The 22500-nt window shown below is 38.5% G+C and overlaps 1 protein-coding gene across 2 annotated transcripts in view; it reads left to right on the forward strand.

Moving 5' to 3' along the window:
• Positions 1-3417: 3417 nt before the first annotated feature.
• Positions 3418-22500, forward strand: part of LOC138006649 (CCR4-NOT transcription complex subunit 11-like) — a 26535-nt gene continuing 7452 nt past the window's right edge. Inside the window, exons 1-11 of one of the 2 annotated variants that reach the window (XM_068853119.1) lie at positions 3418-3559; positions 8010-8115; positions 10794-10928; positions 12740-12847; positions 12966-13022; positions 13761-13873; positions 16146-16198; positions 16345-16424; positions 18817-18892; positions 19192-19256; positions 19820-19885. In XM_068853119.1, the coding sequence (XP_068709220.1) occupies positions 3522-3559; positions 8010-8115; positions 10794-10928; positions 12740-12847; positions 12966-13022; positions 13761-13873; positions 16146-16198; positions 16345-16424; positions 18817-18892; positions 19192-19256; positions 19820-19885 (897 nt within the window). In that variant the 5' untranslated portion in view covers positions 3418-3521. The remainder of the gene's footprint in view (positions 3560-8009; positions 8116-10793; positions 10929-12739; positions 12848-12965; positions 13023-13760; positions 13874-16145; positions 16199-16344; positions 16425-18816; positions 18893-19191; positions 19257-19819; positions 19886-22500) is intronic. The other variant, XM_068853127.1, reaches the window with a different exon arrangement.

Genomic DNA, 22500 nt, shown 5'->3' on the forward strand with positions numbered 1-22500 from the left:
AATTGCCTCCAGTGTCGATCTCACTTTTAGGGAAGGAAATAACACCAGTTTCTGTGGCTAAGGACCTCGGTGTTCTCATCGACCAGTCCTTAACTTACAACGATCATGTTGCTAAAACTACCTCTAATTGTCTATTTAAGTTAAAACAGATCAGTAGAATTAAACACCTTCTGGACAGAAATTCTCTTTCATTAGTGATGAACGCTTTTGTTTTTAGTAAACTCTTTTATTGCTCAACTGTATGGGCTAACACATCTCAAAGTAATGTGAAGAAACTCCAATTAGTACAGAATTTTGCTGCGCGTATCGTGTTAGGTCTCAGGAAATATGACCACATCTCAGACGGCATAAGATCCCTCAACTGGCTCACTGTTAAGGACAGACTCCTTCTCAACGATGCTGTAATGGTATATAAATGTCTTAATAATTTAGTCCCGAAATATCTGGCTAATATATTTGTATCTCGCTCTCAAATTCATACTAGGGCTACGCGATCATGTAATCTTTTACACATCCCTTTATGTCGTCTGTCATATGGACAACGTTCGTTTACATATCGTGGATGTAAACTTTGGAACAGTATTTGTAATGATTTGAAAGCTGCGGACAGTGTAAAATGCTTCAGGCGCCGTTTAGCGCAGAAGCTATTAAGTGGAGGACATTTGTGTTCAGTTAACTTGTAAATTATATTCAGAGGTCTTTTGTAACTGATTCTAGCTTTTAAATGTAACGTTTATTATATTATTCCTTTTTCTCTTTTCAATTTATATATATTTTTAGACATTGTAACCGAAAAGCCCAAATTGGGAGTTACAATAAACGTATGTATGTATGTATGTATGTATCGTTGGATTTCCACTTCTTCATTCTAAATGAAGAATTCCTGCAGCTATTTATCATAACAAAAAAGACAATTACATGCCTGTTTTTATAGTAGTACGTTGCATCAACTTGCTTGATCTGATTGACGTAATTTAAAGTTGAAACAGTGAATATTTTAAACAAGAGCCGATACAGATACAACGAGAAGAAGGCTGAAGAAGGCTGGTTTGGCCAGCCAAAATATAGAACATCATGTACGTTGAATCGGGTCTTGCTCAAAATATTCATGAAAGAGAGAGGACCCTTGACATCTTTGCAAAACAGGAGCAATAGATCCTGAGTAGACTTCTGCGTCAATGTCATAAACAAGAGAGGATGAGATAGTCAAAAAACATTCATATGCATCGAGTCAGGAAAACGCTAAATTTTTCGGCAAAAAAATCCTCAATTTTACTAGTTTCATTGGTGAAGTGAGAAGGTGTATTAGGGTAACGTGACTTTTGACTTTAAAAGGGCTGAATGGACGCTCAACTAAATTAAATAAAAAAATGCGTAAAGATAGGGCTAAAAGCGAAAGTGAAGAGATACCACGCATTGTTTGCAAAGACAATGGAAAGGAGTTAATTCTCGGTTTTCACCTGACGTCACGACCGCCATATTGGTGCCCCGAAACAAAGAAAAGGCGGCCATGTTGGTGCCCCGACCAAATCCTCCGGGAATTTAACTCTATTATTATGCAAACGCATCCTTTTGTTTTCGTTGAAAAACATGGCTGTTGATCACGTGAGTGAAAACCAGCAATTAAGTGGGGTGCAGGGATGACGCAGTGGTGAGAGTAGCCTGCGAGCAGGCTCTTTTGTAGCCGCAGAGGATTGGGGCGGCTGCAAAAGAGCCTGCTCGCAGGCTATGGTGAGAGCACTCTCCTTGACACTGATCTTAAGCAAATAGCTTGTGTATCTCCTCCTTCTATTATTTTTTCATCTAGATTAAATAATTTTAATGTTTCAGCTCATCTTGAAGAATTCATGTGTTATGATTGTCGTTTTTCTCTTTTATTGTAACTGTATTAGAAGGTAATTAGTTTATATCACCCTATATCTATGTTAAACCTTACATTGGCCTACTTTTCGTTTCTCTGGTAATAAATCGTATATAGCTGATTAGGCATTGTTTTATATGTGTATTTTGTACCGTTATGAAGGCCGTAGTGCAACCCACAAAGGCAGTAAGGCTTTGTTTTTTATTGAGAATTTTTTCGGAAAATAGGCCTTATTCACGATAGCCGCCATGTTGGTTTTCAAATTGTCATGCAAATTAGCCATGTGTTATGCTGGGGGGCAAACATTGGAAAAAAGGCAAATTGCGGAAAATCGGCTCGTCGAGATATTGACATAACATAAGTACATTTTAGAATTTAAAATTAAGTACCTTTTATAATAATTTTGTATCCTTGAGGGCCTTTTACATTTTGACTTCCTACTTCGTTATCTCTTCATTTTTCACTAAAAAAACATCGAAGTAACTTGTGTAATCATTCAGGAGCCCATAACCCGGAGCGAACAACTTACCTATTTTCGTGCAACGGCGTTTTCACAAGTAAGGCTATTTTTAGATTGAATTTCCCGCTAATGAGACTCCCACAGGAGCCCGATGACCAATTACAAGAAATTAAGCTAACGTCATAGGGTCACCGAACCGGAACTGCCTTTGCTTTTTGACCTAATTCGCTGGAAGGGCTAGTCTAAAAATAAACCTACTTGTGAAAACGCCGTTTCACAGACGCTGTATGGAAGTTGCACGCTCCAGATGGGCTCCTGAATCATTCTATTTTACTACTTAGGTGAGAAAAATTCAACGAACGTGAAAAAAAAAATCATAAGTGTGGCTAAGATGTTCGTTATAACCTCTCGAACTTGTGTTGTTTGCCCCCTCAGAAGTGTGTAGCTAATTTGCATGATGATAGCAAATCCAACATGGCGGCCATCGTGAATAAGGTCTATTGTCTTCTCAGGTCGTTTATCGGGATTCCCATACAAATCCTTCTGCACCCTTTCAAATTTTATTTAAAAATGTACAAAGGCCTAAAACTTTTCTGATTTCTTTTCTTGTTTGAAGCCCTTGTACATTTCTGAATAAATTTTAAAAGCATGAGTTTGACGTAATTAGCGGAAAACATCATATATTAGGCTTATTAAAAGGGTGTATATATATATTTAGTAAAATCCAACTAGTGGTCTATTATCAATGCTGCGTTCTGATTGGTTGAGCTACTAGTAGGCTATTTGTTATAGCCCACTAGTAGCGAAAAGCGCCGGCTTTGAAAACCAAAACAACAATTTAAGTCTAGCTTTAACTAGCGAAAGATGTTTTGTCTCGATATTTTTTTGACCAACTAGTTGAATTTTACTAAAACAATTATTCCTTTCGCCCTCATGGCCTCTGAGTCAATAGCCCATTCGGCCTTTGGCCTCATGGGCCCATTCGGGCGAGAGGAATATTTGTTAATTAAATATTCGTTGGCTTTCCCTGACACTGAGCTTGGTTTGCCTGTGGCTAGTACGGCTCCGCGAACTTCCATGACCGAGTAAACCTGGCACTAGTGTTGTTCAAAAATGGTGGCTGATGAAGTGATCGAATCGGCCATTGACTTCGTAGGGCAATTTCATCCTTCTCTGTAGGTTTGCTGGATTGCTTTTGTCATGAATCTTTCACCGAAAGAACTATCCTCGCTTTTAAGGTGATCTACTTTTGATTAATTTTTTTGAATAAGAGCTTTAGAAACGGCTGTTTTGAACGCGTCAATGCAAAGCTCGATTCACATATGGTTGTGTGGCACATGTTTTTATGATTTTCAATGCTGTCCATCGCTAAACTAGTTCTATATTTGCACTATCTCATTTAGAGGCTGAAGATCTTCCCTAGGAGTTTATCATTTATTACTTATGCGAGCGATTTTTGTCAACCACTGGGAAAAAACAGGCGGCTCTAAAACACCCCGGCGTTGTCAATCAATGGTTTCCGATCGATTGATTGCAATCAATACAATCAATAATAATCAATAACAATCCATTGATTGTTATTGATTGGTGCAACCAATCGATAATAATCGATACTCACACTCGGAGTCTTAATTGCTATTGATTACCATTGATTTCTATAGAAAATCATTGATTAATAATTCATTATGCAACTTTCTGGCGCGTGTTAGCGTGGGCGTGCTTCATTGGTCCCGGGCATATTTACACGTCCAGGGTAATTGGGTAATTCGATTCCGCACTTTTATCGTTGCACTTCAACCGGGATTCCCAGAACACGCTTGTTACGGAGTTTGCTTGTTCCAGAGATGGCGAAGCAAGTTGAATTGTCAGTGCGCTGTGTCGTCAAGGGCTATCACGAATGCCCTTTTGAAGTGAATGTTCAAGATGTATGTTCTTGGCCTGCATGCGTATATGCAGGCAGCATGACAGTGAGCGCAGACAAAAACAATTTCCTCAACCAATTAACAAGCTGGAAGAGAGTGACACTGGAGAGACTTGAAGACAATTTTGTTCTTGTTTCGAGACGATCAGAGTCTAGTAATTTAAGTGAGCTTTTAATAGTAATAAGGGGTAAAAATGCTACAAATTTAACATAAAACACAACAAATAAAGATAACTGAACGATTTGTTCATTCATATGGTGCGTTTTATTTAAGAAAATGACAAATTTCATAATCAATAATAATCGATAACAATCGATGAAAATCAATAGAAATCGATACTCACACAACTTTAAGTCTACGATTTTTATCGATTTCCAATAGCAATCGATTAATTGTTATTGATTATTATTGATTATCATTGATTTTATCGATTATCGGAAACCATTGATTGACAACGCTGGGAAAACACAGGTCACACATGTGGAATTTCCACAGGTCAAGACTAGCTACATGTAGGAGTCTCTGCCCCAGTGATGAACACCTAAGCCAAACGTTTGCCTTAGACTTTAATCAAAATTTTTGTAGAGTGATTAGGGCTGGGAGACACTTTTGGTGTTGTTTATTTGTCTGTAGCACAGTGACATGTACCCTGATCGACCTGTGGAATGTGACCTGTGTTTTGGACCCGCCGGGGAAAAACGTTACATTTACTTTGGCTAACCTTTACTAATGTAGTCTCCGACTTGAAAACAGCGGGTATGCCTTGTTGCTGTAGGCAACGGTGAAGTTGTTTGTTGTTGTTACAGGCAGCGGCGAAGTTGTCCGTTTTTGTTACCCTATGTCAAAGACCTATCCGAACAACTGCTGCCTACAGCAACAAATCATATGCGCTGTTTTCAAGTCTGAGACTACATTAAAACCACATCTAGTATGACCGAAAGATGCTGTCGAGCTGACTAAACAAGATGGCATGGTTTACAGGATTCCCTGTGAATGCGGCAAAGTCTACATCAGTGAGACTGGAAGACCTATGCAAGCACAGGGGCCCCAAGCTCAGTGTGAGCGTGGCTGACAAAAATATAAGGATTTGTGTGAGAATCCGGATAAAAAGCTTAAGAAGATAATTACAGTCGTACCTTGATTATCCGGACCTCGATTATCTGGATTTCTCGATTATCCGGACTTTTTCTCTGGTCCCAATTTTGTCATGAATATTTATTAGTCATCATCAAGATCCCTAGCCATATTCTTTTTAAAACTGCAGCGTTGAAAAGTAAAGTAAACGCGAGTTTTTTTCTCTTTCAAAAAGCAAGATAAAGCAGCGCTCGCACACGTCATAACTAATGCAGAACTTTCGAATGAGTTCTGATTGGCTTAGAGTTGATTTGTTGCTAAGTGAAATTTCACGCTCTATTGGCTCGTTCGGCAAACAAGCTACACTGTCACGCATGTTTATTCACGATCATCATGTCCTTGAAGCGTAAGCGATCCGTTCCTTCGATAAAAGATAAACATAATTTTGCGATTAGAGAAAGAAGAAAAAGGAACCAATTTGTCAGCTGAATATGGCGTTAGTAAACGGCAGATATCTGATACCCGCAAGAGAAAGGAAAAGATCATGACGTTTGCCGACACATGTACAGGTATTCACAATGGACAGTGAAGATGTAGACCATATTGTTTCTCAAACGATTTGCAAATGTTTTGTTTCACGATTAAATGTCGCTTTCTTAATGTAATCAGTTTTTGTTCCTCATTAATATTCACATTCTCGATTATCCGAACCCTCGATTATCCGGACTATTTCGTCTAGTCCCAAGGAGTCTGGATAATCGAGGTTCGACTGTATATGAAAAAAATCTCAATTAAAAAGCCTAACTTTATTGCCATCGTGGATAGCTTCCTTCCTGTGTGGTTATTTCCCAGATCCGACGCGATTTGAGCCATTTCACAATTTCGTGGTTGTCAACGGTTATAATATAATCCCAAGGCTGGAGACTAAATTCTCATGTGGCACCAATTTGAGTCAAATATTCCTTGATAAAATATTCCCACAGTCACAATTTCACATCAGAATCAATTGACAAAGATTAAACTTTCATTTCAACCCACCATCAACGCAATAGCAGTCCTGCGAACAACGTCAGGTGGTGAATATTGCAACAAAACAGCATTCAAAGGTGGTGCTTGAGCACAAAAGTGGCCACGGCTTCGACCTCTGATAACAAACTGACCCTTATTGGGGTGGCGGACCGTACATGTAGAATTTTTGTCAACTGCAAAATTTCTTTATTCCCTTGGGTCTACTGGCATGACTGCATTGACGCAGTCGTCCAATCACAGTCACGCCTCCTTCGTGTTGACAAAGTTCAAACACATTCGAGAAGATGGAAAGCATTGAAAGATGCGAGAATGAAAGCCGTAGTAAACATGCTTTTGCGCATTCATGCAGCTTTTATTAGTTAATAGGATTTTGTACATACATGTAGTAGGCTGTTCTCAATCGTTACTGTATTTATCAAGCCTTCAAGAAATTAACATTAATTGTGCAAATAAAATTTGTTCCCCTAGTTTATCAAGCGCACATTTTTTTATTCCCATTAGTTAATAGGATTTTGTACATACATGTAGTAGGCTGTTCTCAATCGTTACTGTATTTATCAAGCCTTCAAGAAATTAACATTAATTGTGCAAATAAAATTTGTTCCCCTAGTTTATCAAGCGCACATTTTTTTATTCCCATGGGTCTCCTGATGAGACTGCATTGACTCAAGCCTTCAAGGAATATAATTATATTGACATGCAAATAAACTTTGTTCGCATAGGATATTGTGCTATGAATATTTTGTGGCTGCAAGCCAGTGAAATTTAATTATTTGCATCTGAGAGAAAACATGTTTATTTTGGTCGGCCATGCTCACACTGAGCTTGGGGCGCCTGTGATGCAAGATACATGTAGAATCAAAGAACATGAGCAAGACATCCGACTTGACCGTACCCAGACCTCCGCAGTTTCAGAACACACTAACAACACCAGACACAAACCGCTTTGGAACGAAGTGAAGTTTATTGATCATGATCCTCATTGGTACGCATGGGGGTCCAAGATGCAACATCAACAGGGATAGTGGAATAGAAATTCTGGAAGCATTGATGCCCACGAACAAGAAACACAACAACAAGAGAACCATACAACAGTGGACCGCTGAAGGAACAACACACCGAAACAGGGAGGATCGAAATACACCAGTCACAGCTGCTGAAAACACACAGTGAGGCGTAACCAGTCGACCTCATTGCCTGATGAAGACTAGCAGTAAGCAGTCGAAACGTTGCGATCTACATCATAAGTGACCACATTGTGAGACAATGAGAATACTTTATTATTATTGTACTTCACCACGATGAATACGACATTAAAAAAAACGCTTCTCCCTTTTGCTTGTATTAAAATGAACTTATTTTTTGAGCTGTCTTGTTTTACTTGTGGGGTTATTTTAGGAGAGCACATTCCATACATGTACATGATCTGTTAATTGCTCACATGAATCAAATCTTGAAGTAAGCTGCATCTAATGACAAATTATTGAACAGTTTTTCAAGCAAGTATACAAGGTATAAGCTCAAATGTACCAAAGCACTTTCTTTTATATATTGTATTCCCTTATGTCTTACCAAAAATGAGCTCTTCACTCTGACTTTTGCTTACTTTCTAGCCTACTTTTGTCTACGTATTTATAGAAACTTTGCTTGCTTCTTTGAACAGCATTCTTGCAGAAGATTCTGTAGCTGTGTCATCATTTGAAACCATCGCTTCTTCCTTGCACCAACTATTCAACAAAAATGAACATTTTCAAATTGGGAGTGCAATGGTAAGATTCTTATTACTTAAGGATGTACATTGAATTTATGTATGTATCTAACACATCTCATTGCAAAAAGCAGTAAGATGAGTGTTTAAATCACAGTAAAGGGGTTACAGGGCTGCAAATAACGACCGGTCAACGGACAATGTCCGTTCAGAAATTGGCTATTGAGTGGACAAATCCTTGGATTGCCGGGCATCTTGTCCGGTCATTTACTGACTCTTTCAGATAAATTTTAATTTTTAACTTCATTGGAACCCCGCCTAACAGTCACTTTGGTAATTTACAGTCACTATTTTATTGCGGCCACTTTTTTTGTCTTAGCAAAACGGCCATACATTCTCTTATAGAAAACCCTCGTTAAGGTGGTCACCCATGAAGACAGCCAACGGCCACAATTCCTTTAAATTCCAAACAGCAGAATCCTCTATAATTCCACCCCATTTTTAATACGGCCACTCGCGCTATTTAAACACGATTGATACTAAGTGTTTCGGTTCAGTAATTATGGTGGCTTCTGTTTTTTAGAAGCATAGTTAGCTGGGCCTGTTCTTGTTTTAATTGTAGGCTCAGAACTTACAGTACACTTAACAATTTTAAGCATTTTACTTACTGAGCGAAGTTTCAAGTATTTTATACAATTACTGTCCGTACATTCCTGTTGTTTATTAATCAGGAAGTGCAAATGTCATGAATTTCACCCTAGCCCGGTAATACACCCACCCCGTTAATACGGCCAATTTTTTACGCCTGTTGATGACCCTACATGGCTCCACTGTATTTGATAATCACGAGGGACAACATTTATATATGTACCCTTTCCGAAATTGAAAAAAAAAAACGAATATAAACTACATGTACATGTAGACAAATTAGTGGTCAAGAAATTTCCTGTAGTCGCGTTGTGTCTTCCGTTATTTTATTTACTATAGTTGTTCCAGATTAGTAGAGGGTTGTACAATGTACATGTACCTTTGGCGAGATACCGTGATTAACTCTTAAATAATTATAGTGATAGATTGTTTGATTGATTGAATGATCCGAATGCACCCTTACGAAGAATAATCTTGCTGCACCGAGAATACTCCACATAGCATTTGTTGCTCTAACAAAAATTCACAATTGTAACTTTAAAATAAAAGGCTCTGAGTTCTACTGAAAATAAAAAAAAAGTCAATAAATATAAAAAGAGACTAAAGTTTCTTGGCAAAAGACAGAGAAGCTAGGAGAGAGAGAATGCAAGGCCCCATTTCCCTCAGAGGGAAAAGGACAAGATGATGATGATGAAAGTTTCTTTATTTGTCTGCATGTACATATTTTCTGTTATTACTAACCTCTGAATTGCAAGGTTCACTCAATAATTTGTTATCATCCTGTTTGTTTTAGATGAAGGGAAACATATTTTAATTAATTAAATTATATACACAAAATATTCTTACATGTATCTGTAACGCCTTATATGTACATGTACCTCAAAATGTATGTGATTGTATCTCATGCGGCTGACCAGATGATGCAGTGGTCAATTGGTCATACAATTTCAATTCAAACACACAAACTGAACAAAATTGCGAACGAGGTTGACCAAAATTTCTGAAATGGACGTTCCGGAAAAGACTGTTCCATTTGATTCTAAACCCAAAATTTGGGAATTTTTGCCCAAATGGATCATGCCCATCGGTTTGACCGGACAATATGACCCGCGCCTGCCGATTAGTTATTTGCCACCCTGCCATATTGTCATTTCAGTCTTGCCTATAAATCACCTGTGAGTGTGTCATTTAAACTGTTCATTTAAAAAATTTATCCATCTGAGGTTGCATCAATAATTATAAAGGCAATAATACAGTCAAACCTATGTACGTGTATAACGGTCACCCTTGGGAAATGGCTACGCTACATGTATGTACAGGTTTTGTTCTAACTCTTCTGGAAATCAATGAATAACGTTATCATTTTGAAATATTTGATCACTCAAATTAACAATATTCGTCATCAGTAAAAATTAACAGCAACACACTAAAAATGAGACCAAGTCCCAGTATCCTCGATTTTCATTTTTTAAGGTGACTCTTTCTTTTGTGAGTGGCTGCATCATAAGTTGATGGAAGAGAAATGTGACGCCGAGCATTATCCAGGTCAATAAAGGTGTTGACTTGACAAGTTCAATACAGTGTAATAGAAAATTCTGTTTGTAGAATTTGAAAGTGAATAAAGCCTAGTGCGGCAAATAAGGTCCTTAGCTACTGTAAAGAAACTGTTTTTTGAAAGCGAAAATGACCCACTCCCAAGAGTAGGACATTGGCACTTGAGACTTTTCTTGAACTGTCGCCGGCGTGTGTTGGACCCAGGGATAACATGTCATATTAATTTTATTTTGTAGTTGTATTCAGTGAGCAGTTGAATAATCTTGTCTTGATTATCTAATTATTATCCAATTTGGTGACCATTTGGTTTGCTTATCTGGAGATGCACTGTACATAATGATGAATTGTGGATTTGGGAAGTCTAGAGGGTGGTCACGTCCATTATTATTATACTGGTGACCACTGTATACATGTCAACTTTACAGTAAATATAAGATACTATTTTTGGGAAGTTGTTTGGTTTGACTGTATTGTTGTATTTCAGGACAAACAAGTATTTCCCTTCATAATATTATTGATGATTTTTGTTGATTTCAGCTGATGCTCTTACAACAACCTGACTTGCTTCCATCAACAAGCCAAAGGATTGTGGTTCTCTTTTTGTTGTACGAAATGTACAGAACAGGACCCATAGCAAATAACCCTTTTGCTCCTGTCTTTATACATGTCTTAGTAAGTAACTATAATAGGGGAATCTTTGTTTAGATTTTTTGCCTCGTTAGCACAAGGCTACCACTTTCTAATCAGCCAGGCAAGATAAAAGTAAGTCTAAGTATTATAATATGACTAGCTCCATGAGCGGGCAAGATGAACCAAATCCTGTGCAGTGATTGGCTACCCGAGTGGGCAAGATGGGGCTATACTGCCCACTCGGGATTTCGCACTTGGTCCTGCAAGACCAAAGATTATTTTTTTGGGGGTTTATTCCATATAATAAATCATTTATTGACCATTTATTGTGTGGTCAAGAAGGCTGGATATTGGCCTCTTTCTTTTTACATGTGTTTATGGACCTCATAAACACACAAAAAAAGAACATGGCCAATATCCAGCCATCTTGACCTCACGCTTGGTCAATAACCCATATGTATTGAAACTGCATTGTGTGATGAGCTATGTATGTACAGTATCTCTGAAAATTTGGATGCAATATTCCAGATTATCTCTGAGCAATGATGCTTCAAAAATTCGAAATTTATCGGATCATTAATTTTATTGTCTAGCGCTTTTGCCACCGAACATATCACCTTGTTATCAAAGCTAAAATTAAGGCTTAAAATTGGGAGATTTAATTACAGTACCGTGCAAATGTAAGTTGACAGTCTCGACTCAAAACTCTATCCGCAATCCTCAATGTTTTCAAGAATCGAGCATCGAGTTTCGAGGCTCGAGTTTCGACTTCAGTGTTTATAACTGCTGAATTACCAGGACACTATTGATAAAGAGCCCTAATCCGGACACCGAAATTTCTTGGAAACACATTCATAACAAGTCAAGCCTCCATGCACATTGCGAGCGATCTGCGGTAAACAGAAAGTGCCAGCAAAAGTCTTCAACCGAACATACAAAATGCAAACCAACTTGAAAGTAAAAATATTTACACGATACTATGCGATACTAAAATCTTAGTTTAAGATTTGCAGACATAGTATCGAAATACATGTATTTTTCACGATCGCTTCCACTGTATGCGCGATTTTTTCTCACCGCTCATGTTTTCTCGACGTCAGTGTTTATAACTGCCGAATTACCAGAGTGAGGACAATATTGATAAGCAGCCCTGATCCGGATGCCGAGATTTCTTGGAAACACATTCATAACATTGCATAACATTGCATTCATAACATTCTTGTACCAATTTGTACAATATAAAATAGCATGATGCCTTCTTGAGCAAACTCGTATGTTAATGAGGCAAATGATTTGTATTAAACAATGATGTCAGCAAAGATTCCCTCAATTAAAGAGTCAATTGATAATATTGTTTTCTCTTTGTATTTTTAACAATTACTGTACATGTATATTTAAAGCTCTTTGGTCATTAATACATGTTTGATACTCTTACAATCATGAACAGTAATAAGTATTTTTTTTTCCTTGACTTTAAACCCATTGACTCGGGGTTGGGCAATCTGCGAGTTTCACGTTTAAGTCTAAGCACCCATTTTAAAATGGTTAGCTTTCAATAACTGTGTGACTCGCATGTTGACAAACATGGCTCACCATGTTGGCTCGTATGACTTGCAGCCATGGCTTGCATGGCTCACAGCTACAGTAAGGCTTGCATGGCTCACTGGCTCGCACATTGACCTCACTCCATTGACTCCTCAACGTCCTCCTCGTCTCTCACTTACGAGTAAAATCGTCAGGTGTTAAAACAGAGTGAAATCTATTAAGTCTCACGCCCAGGAGTCAATGGGTTCCAAAAAGGTAATTAATACAGAGAATTTTCTATCATTTGTTCTGTTGTTGTCACAAATTAGAGTCCCAACAATGAAGAGAACAGAGTTTGTGGACTGGAATCTCTTCCCACATTAAGTCAAGCTGAAAAGTCGTTTTTATATATGTTGATCACATCGCCATCAAGAGATGTAAGTGTTGTTATTATTTTTAAACTAAAGGCAACTGCTGCGTATCTATCTGTACTTTGTGTGATCCGTGAAAAGGGAACCAGTGATCAATAAAATGCCTTCATGGATTTTTTTTAAGCTGTTAAAGAAAACTCCACGACAAGTTTTGGTGATGGATTTTACAGGGGGTGCACAGGTAAGAGGAGACTCAGTTTCTTCCTTGTCTCGTCCTTGAATTTTTTTCAATTTAAAATAATATTTTGCCACAATTGCTTGTAATCTCGCAATCTGATTGGCTAATTTACCGTTGTCGATAATAGTCTAGACAATTCTGTACGTGTCATGCTCGCGTCAATTTGTCACGCAATGTAATAGCCAATTAGGAATGCCCATTTCGGGAAATAAACCAATCATATTGCGAGAAAGTTATAGGCAATGCTTGCTCTTTCTTTTTTTCGTGATTTTGCTCATGCTCTGAAAATAATACACTGTAATAAGGCGATTTAACAAATCAAAAGTGGTTCAGCGTTGTCTGTACTCTTATCAACTCGCTCGGCTGCACCTCGTGACTCCACAACATTTTGAGCACTGTAATGACAAATATCATTGTCGATAAGAGTACAGACAACGCTGATCCACTCTTGATTTGTTAAATCGCCTTATTAGAGTGTACATAAGTGTGCACAACAGATTGACATTAATATTTTTTCAAGCAAGAAAGTACTCAATTTTTATATCAAATCTGAGGGAGAATTTTGTTTAGATCCTCAATTTTAACCATGAGCTTGATGAAAGTCGGTTTGTGAACAAATCTGCGATCAATGTGGTTTATTCAACATTTGAAGTCGGAAACATGTTTGCTGTGCAGAAGAACAAAAAGTGTCGTGTCCACCATTAATTTTTTGTTCACCTGATGTGTATGCTTTCTCATCAGAACATTGACTTGAGCTCTCTTCAACTAGCTGTGACTGAGAAAAATTCTCAGTTACCTGATTTGAGTTGCTGTGGGCTGCCCGCTGTGTTAGCTGATCCTGATCCTGATGTAAGGTGAGAGTACTGGTAATGATTATTACTGATCTCCTGGCCAGGAATACAACTGTACACATACTGTACAACAGACAGGGTCTGGAAGGGGGGGGTCTGGATCTCGAATCACGGGTTAATTTTCCCTACATTCACAAATCACGTAACTTTTTTGGGGGAATTCATGTATCATGTAGTTGGATAGAGAATTGATCAATTCAGTTATCTATATTATGATTAAATAACTTTCTTTGTGATGACTTTTAATTAGTTCTACACATGACTACAGGTACAGGAAAAGAGATAGATTTCAGGGGCAGATTTAGTGGCTTCTGTAACCAACCGACTTTCAGGTGCATCAGGTGGTTTTACTTTACATGTAGATAATGATTAGTTTAGTTTCAAATACATTTTGCCTTGATACATATACATCACGCAAGAAAAACTGAATACATAATGCATATCAAATATGAAAAATTATGATAAAAAGCTCGCTGCCATGAAAGAAGATCGCTTAAATTCACTGTTGTTGCTCTTTGTTCACAAGGACATATCCTTGGATTTTGATGCAGTTATTGATGACTATGCTAAACGTAACCCCCTGCAGTGAAGGGATTTGTCATCTTTGTTAGTAGGCCGTGTGAATGCAATGGGATCATTCCGTGAATAGTTTGCTTACCACTACGATATCGTTTTCTGTCATCGCTTAAAAAATTTCCAATTGTGCCTTCTAAAGCCTTACGTTTTGGTCACAAATCCTCCCAGAATGCTGTAAGGAGCATCTTGACTAACGTGAATTTTTTGGATAGAGAGCATTTGGTGTTTGGGGGTGGGGGGGAGGGGAGGCTCTCGCCTCAATTTCTTTGGCCCCCTCTTTCTGGAATTTCTGGATCTGCCCCTGGGTTGGTGATGAAATCAACAATTCCAGGAATCCATATCCCGACGATTCTTGACTCTTTGTTTGACTTTGATAAAGTGTAAATGAAGCTCATTGCTGTGACATCGTAACTTTACGATTCTTCTCTTTCACATTTTGTTTTGTAACTTCAAAACTTCCATGGTCGTTCATTTTTTTTATGATGTTAACAACCTGTCATAAAGTTCGAGTTAGTTTAGACGGTATGATTACTCGGGTGCTCGGCATTGCAACAATTCGCATGTGAAAACGTCCAGGCAACCTGGATGTGAACACGTGTTACAAATTTGACAGGCAGCTTTTCATTTTCCAACGAGCCAACCTCTGATTGGCAGTGACCTGGACGGATGATTACAACATGTCGTCTTTCAATGCATCTCTCATCTCAGTTCATGTGAACTACAAATGAGTCAACAGAGGTCAAGTGCGAAACACGGCAATGGTAGATTATTTTAGTACATGACAATGACAGAAGACCTTTTTCATACCATCTTGACAGACAAATTACAGTGTACATGTATTCCTGTAGGGTTGACTGATGTTCACGACATTATAAAGGCAGAAATTGTGATTCACGCACTACAACTGTAAAGGATCATGTGTTACGGTTAATATATTATTCACAAATCACAGCTGAATCACATCGTCAGAATGTTTTGAGTGCCAAAGGCGCTCCAAACTAGGGGGTCTGGGGGCATGCTTCCCCAGAAACTTTTGAAATTTAGGGGTCTCGCAAATACAATTTGTGACAGTTTTTCTGAAGGACATTTCAATAAATAAATGTGAAGGAAAATGCAGTAGTTGTTTATTTTACTTATCTGCTGAGTTTTCAGCAAGCTACAACACACACAGGGGGCTTACATGCAGAAGGAAAGAGGTCGCAAACTCTGTCATGCATCATCATCACCTTCAAAAATAACCGGAAATTGGGAACTGGGGACTGGTGATTAGACTGACACTGTGTAGGGGCCTCAGAGGGCTTTTACTTATAACAGAAAATCTTTAAAAAAATCCTACCATTTTCTTAAGTATGCATGTGCGTATTTGCGTAAAGGACGCTACAACCCTGATGTAAGAGGTTAATGATAAATAGCTTAAGTCCATTGACTGCTTCACAACTATCAAAACCCAGCAGCTTTAGGAGAAAGAAGTCAAGCCTTTATACATGTATCTTATAATACCGGTTTAATCAGTACAGTGTGCATGTAAGTGCTTGACCTTAATTTTTAATACCGGTAAGTCACTGGTCCTGGGACGAGTGGAGCTGACAACTTGCTTGTCCTCCAAAAATCTGTGGTAGCATCCTCAGTTTTGACTTCACAGCCTTTGATATTGGTTCTTAAATTCAACTGATTCATATATATTGGTTTTGTCCACCAGTTCAGGATTTGATTCAACCGCAGCCTCACATATCACAGAGACACTTGTTACTGGTGAGACACAATACAGAGTGCATGGAGACTCCAATGTGCTTTCTTTTTTTAAAACTCATTTTAATTTCAGAATCAATTACTTGAACTCTTTGTAATAACATCATCTGGATTTATATGTTTTTTTTTTTTAATGTTTATTTGTACAGGGCATGATCCCCCTTCTGAGTTGAATCTCAGGCCAGTGTTTGCCAGAGTTCCTCCCCCACTTTACTCTTGTGATGATGAAGTATGTATTTGGTTAATATAGACCTCTAACTAGCCGTGTTTGAGGTCCGTACTGTAAGTGTTTTGTTCATTTATCACCTGCACTCTTTGCACTTGGGCCATAAATCAACGGGAAAAAACTCAGTGCATACATGTAACTTACAGTATGGACCAAGTAAACAAGGTTAGTGAGAAGCTTAATATATAGATTTAGCCAAGCCTAAAACTGGAGCTCCCGCTTCTAACCCCAGAAAGCAATATACATAGTGTATAAGGAAATATTAATTATGCTTCTGCATAAAGTACAGAATTAATTGTCATTAGTGTATACACTTTACAGTGGTCAAACACCTCTGAGCTAACAGCAGTAAACAAACAAACCTTGCAAACAATAAGCAACAATTTTAATCAACAACTAAAGCTGAAATTACATGCACAGTAATCACTTTCACAACAGTTTCCGTTTGACTGATAATCTTTACACCCTCTTCAGTTTCGAACAAATTAAGAACAAGGGCAAAAATTACTAATTAAAAAGTTAATGTAAAGGTAAAGTCTGCTATGAACCTAAAAGGCCCATCATGCCAAGGCTTATCTCCGGTTACTGTAGCAAGAAGCGACTAGGTGTATTTCTACTCCCCCCTGGATGGGATGCTAGTCCACTGCAGGGTTCCCCCCAGCATTAAATTCGCCGGTACCCATTTATACATGTACACTTGGGTGGAGAGAGGCACTGTGAGAGTAAAATGTCTTGTACAAGAACACAAGGCAAGGTCCCCTGCCAGGACCCAAACCCGGACCAATCGATCTTTAGTTGAGCGCACTAACCATAAGGCCACCGCGCCTCCCACTAAAAATGCTAAAAAGTCAATGTAAAGCGTATTAATTCGCTTACTCTACTAAAATTTCACAGTGAAAGAAAGCAGCTCATGACTGGACATCCATTTCACACAAAAAGCCTAAAAATCAAAAGCTATTAATCTAACATGGACCGTCACCACAGTAATGATGAAGTCAGTTCCAAAATGAGCGACCGTAGCAAGCCAAAAAACCTGTGACAAACAAGACAAACGATTGTTATTAGTCAATCTCAGTTGGAGATTTTGCCGAAAATCACAGGTTCAAGCTTATCAAACTGCTTTTCTGAGTTTTATCTGGGCCAAAAAGAACCTAAACTGTCCCAAACATTGCTTACAAGTGCATTTGTTGCAGATAAATGTACTGCAATCCGAAATAAAATTAATTTATACTATGTCAAGAGTTTGGTTATAATAACCTTACATTTGTATGTCTGACAAAAATACATGTAAACATTGATGACAAGAAAACTTGCCAATCATGTGTGCTGTAAGCTTGAATGGCTACAATGTATGTGGTGTGTGATTGTTGAAATATGCCAGAAATTATCACTGTCTAACATTTTCAGGCCTTCTTTGTTTTGTAGCAAGTTTTACAAAATATGTGAGGCAGCAAGGCACGCATCAAGAAGGAAAACATTACCTGAAAGCTAACCATTGTAAATAAGTGTCTTGTCTCTCACTCTATTTCTCCCAGCTTTACGGTGTTCTTCATTGAAATTTTCTCTTCTTCGTCTTCCTTGGCTTCTCTGGAGGCTTTCTTTGCTTAAATGTCCCAAATTTCGTTGCCTCCTCTCTCGTGCTCTTTCTTGCTGCTCCTCCCGTTGCTCGTCACTAATATGATTCCCCCCAGAAAAAGGTGGGTAGCCAAATGCAACGCTGTCACACGATTTCCCGCCAAGGAAAATTGCCTGAACACTCCCATTTTCGAAGGCTATCCTGCTGCCCCACCTCCACCCCGACAGTCTGTATGGGTGGGCAGGGGCCAAAATTTCTTGTTTGGATAGATTTCCAAAAAAATCTTACCCATGGTGCTCTGCTGGCATGCTTTGTGCACCTGAGCTCTGCTATTATCTTTAAGGTAATCAGGTGCGCAGGAAAGGAAACTAGTTGAAATCAAGCAGAATGTTCAACTGCCACAAAGGGTTGGCATGCTTCAAAATCTGTAAAATGAATACTTGTAAATCTTAGTCAGGCTTTTTGAAACACCGGGTAGGTGCTTGCACGATTCAAACAGTTCCACAAGTTTACATGTATTTCAAAGAGAGAATAAAGTGACAGTTTAACCCATTGGCTCCTTCAGGAGTGTTCCCCATTGACAAGTAAAATTGTCTGGCATTAGACAGAGTAAAATACTAAGTATGTCGGGTTTAGGGCTGTAAGCAGGGTTAATGCAAGTAAAACATTAGGATTCCTCCCCTATTTGTAAAATACACACTGTACAGTGTAAAAATTCAGAGACCCCCAACAAAAAGTGATGTTACAGTAGGTTTGAGTGTTACAAGTCCAGTGACTCTTCAGGCAACATAATAATGTGTAGTGTCTTCTTAACTTTAGCTTGTGTGGATGAATCCAACTGGAGAAATACATGCTGTTGAGTGGGACAGTACAATGTGTGTGACAAATAGTGCTGGTTAGTGCCTATTAATGTGTCATGTTAATGTAGACTCTTGGTATAAATAGATCAAAAATATTATTAATTGTGTTTTGCAGTTGTTGGTTTATTTGTACGTAATTTCGTGGGTTACAAGATAAGCATGCTTCAAGTTTTAAATCTTCATGCAAGCAATGAGTTTTTTGAATACCTATTCATTGTGATTCTGTGTAATGCAAGACAATATTCATAATCATTTTGTTTATATTTAGTCAGTGGTCAAAGATAATTAATTTGACATATTATTTCATCACTCAATCCTTTTTCCTATTTTATAGGTGCTGAAGTTCGTCGTTTAATGAACAAGGCTTTTAAGGCTAATTTAGTTCTACACCAACAGCAGGTTATTACTGTACATGTTCAAGTCCATGTTCTTTTCACAGTTCTTTGCTTTTCAATGCTGAGTTAACCTTTAAGTAACTACATTTTCTTTTGGCAGGAAAGAAAATCTCTTGCCAACCCTTTGCATATTAATTTTGCCCTTTTATACATGTAGTCCAAAAATAGCAAAGATTCTGGGGAATTTTTTTTTTTTTTTTTTAGGTAGAAACTGTTTATTTAACTACTATTTGACTGGGCTCTGCCATTCATGTCCCTAAAGTAAAATCAAAAGATCATCTTTGAAAAAGTGTTCTCATAATTTAGATTGTTTGTTTCTGACATCTCTAAGTAACACTGTTGTGATGGTTCACTCACCTTGTTTTTTCTTGTTCCCTTGAGTGATAAGACCTGACCAACTTAAGTAGTTTTCAAATAGGAAATCCAGGACAAGTACTGGACACCCTGATTGGGAACTACATGACTGTGTCCTTGTAAGGACCACGCTCATGTACACCATCCTTTTATGCTACTATAGTATGTTGCTACACTGCTCTCACATAGTCACACCTTTTTCTTCTCATCCAGCAAGTGTTAATTGAACTCGAGAAGGACCCTAAGCTTGTCTATCATATTGGACTGACTCCTAGCAAGGTAGGTACATGTATGCAACGCGGCCTTAAAAGACACAGTCTCTGTTACAGCAGATTTACTGTTTTTAAGTTGAAAATGGTCTTAACTTAAAACTTACTACATGTACTTTTCATTAGCTCACATCTGGTTAGGAAAAAATAATATTATGTCAACCCATTCACCCCTGAAGCGGATTCCATTGATGAGTAAAATTGTCTGGCAGTAGAATCTATAAGTATCATTCTTCGGAGGGAAAGAGTTAATTAACCGAAGATGCACTACAAAAGGGGTTGCTTCACGCTTTACTTTTGTTCGAATTCATTCAAGCGAGACTGCTTATCCAAGATGGCGCAACAAACAGGAACAAAGAGATGGAACACCAAAAAGTTATTTCCAGTGCAAGAAAAAGGGACTGGGTATTAAAAGAAAAGAGAATGACACTGATAACATTAATAATTTTCATGACTTATCACAGGTACATGACCCTAAGGATGCGAGAGCACATGACATCTCCTTATTTTAGACAATTTTAAGGGCTGATTCAACTGATCCTTTTTATGGACAGCCAGATAAATAACGTTCACTCACCTACTATTTTCTGTGTTGTCCTGAGTGATTTGATGGGTTTCTGGGAATCTCTGATTTCCCCTTCAGATCTGACGCGTCATCCGATCTGCTCTAAAGCCGTTATCATTCCTTCTTGGAACATAGGCCACTGACAAAGTCCCTCCAGTCCCCTCTGTCCCTGGACAGGTGTTCAAGCTGATGCCAAGAGAGACCTCTCGACTGGATGGTATGGTCTGTGTCTCTCCTACAGCAGTTATGCGGTCTCCCTCTCCGTCTGCTTCCCTGTGGGTTCCAACCAAGGGCTTGTCGAGCCATGCAGTCATTTGATCTCCTAAGTTTATGGCCAATCCATGCCCATTTTCTGCTCATCATCTGTTGCCTCACAGGTGCTTAACCTGTGGTTTCCCACAGTTTATTGCTGATAGTGACTGGTAAATAAATACCAAGGATTCTGCGCAGACATCTATTTACAAAAGTCTGTAATTCTGACACGGTCTTCTTAGTCATTCTCCATGTTTCAGACCCATAGAGCAAGACAGACTTTACAGTGGAATTGAAAATTCTAATTTTGGTGGCTGTTGTTATTTCCCTGGATCTCCAGATGTTTGCTAAGATATTAAATGCGCTACTTGCTTTCCCAATCCTTGCCAATACGTGTTCGTCCGTTCCTCCCGTGATGTTAATAACACTGCCTAAGTATGTGAAGGATGTGACATCTTCTATGCTGAGATTATTGATGGTAATATGCTCATTCCATTTTCCGTTCATCCTCATGACCTTTGTTTTATCAGAGTATTGATGTTAAGCACTAATTTAGATGAGATAGCTTTAAGCTTGGAGGTTTTTGCTTGCATCTGAGAATGAGTGTGAGCCAGAAGTGCCAAGTCGTCAGAGAAGTCCAGGTCTTCGAGTTGGTCTACAAGAGTCCACTGATTTCCATTCCTTGAGCCAGTTGTTGTCTCTTTCATCGCCCAATCCATCGCAAGGGTTCAAACCCCGTCGAAGTCCTGAATTTTTCAGGCTTCTCTACGCAATTGCAAAAATTGCGCTCATAACTGCGAAGATCATCTTCACTTGATTTCATATCCGCAGTTCATATATGATTCATTTCATATACCATTTCATCATATTCATTTCATATACCATTTCATCAAAGAAAAGGAATGTTGATAGGAGACAGCCCTGTCTTACGCCAGTTTTGATACTGAAGCTTTCAGTTAAGCCACCATCATGAAGAATAGGACAGCTCGTACCCTCATGCATTCTTCACTAGCGATAATATAGCAAGATCATATGATGTTGCTGGGGATTCCATGATTGGCCATCAAATCCCACAGAACATTTCTGTCTAGTCTATCAAAGGGCTTCTTATCAAATGCAAAAAATTGATAAGGCATGCAGCTTCCACAACTGCTCAGGGTTGAATTTTTCCCACTTCCAAAAGTGCTTTGGGTATGTGAAAAGTCCATAATTTTTCTAGCATCGTGCCTAAAATTATCGCATTTACATGGCTCTGCAACCTTAAAATCTTGCTCGATTTTCAAGCTTTGCTCAGGTTTTTGCCATCGCCATATGATGTGGACATACAGTGATCAATCATTGGAATTTGATCAAAATCAAAAAGCTCAAATTTCCTCCAATCTGTAGGTGTAGTAGGTGAGTGAACTTTATTTATCTGGCTGCCCATAAAATGGATTTTCGTAAAGACCCGTCGTAATTTCAAGTTTTTATGGAACATTAAATTTGTTCTCGATCAGTTGAATCGGCCCATCCAAATGTCTCAAATAATGTGACGTCACACGCTGTCGCATCCTTAGGGTTGTCTGCCTGTGAACATATTATGGACACATTGCCATTAGGTGCTTATTCACTGCACAAATTATCACAGAGTTCTGTATGCGACGACGGTTGATCGATAAGTCATCCCCATGTGGCTGAAGCACCACGCACTTCAAGTGAAGTGCACTTGATGATGCGCTTGGCAATGAAACTATAGCTGCATTATTATTTGGTGTCAATTCATTCCAAGAGGGTCTTTTATTGAGACTAAAACAACCTGATACGTGACA

This window comes from Montipora foliosa, chromosome 1 (assembly GCF_036669935.1).
Source record: "Montipora foliosa isolate CH-2021 chromosome 1, ASM3666993v2, whole genome shotgun sequence".
NCBI classification, from domain to species: Eukaryota; Metazoa; Cnidaria; class Anthozoa; order Scleractinia; family Acroporidae; genus Montipora; species Montipora foliosa.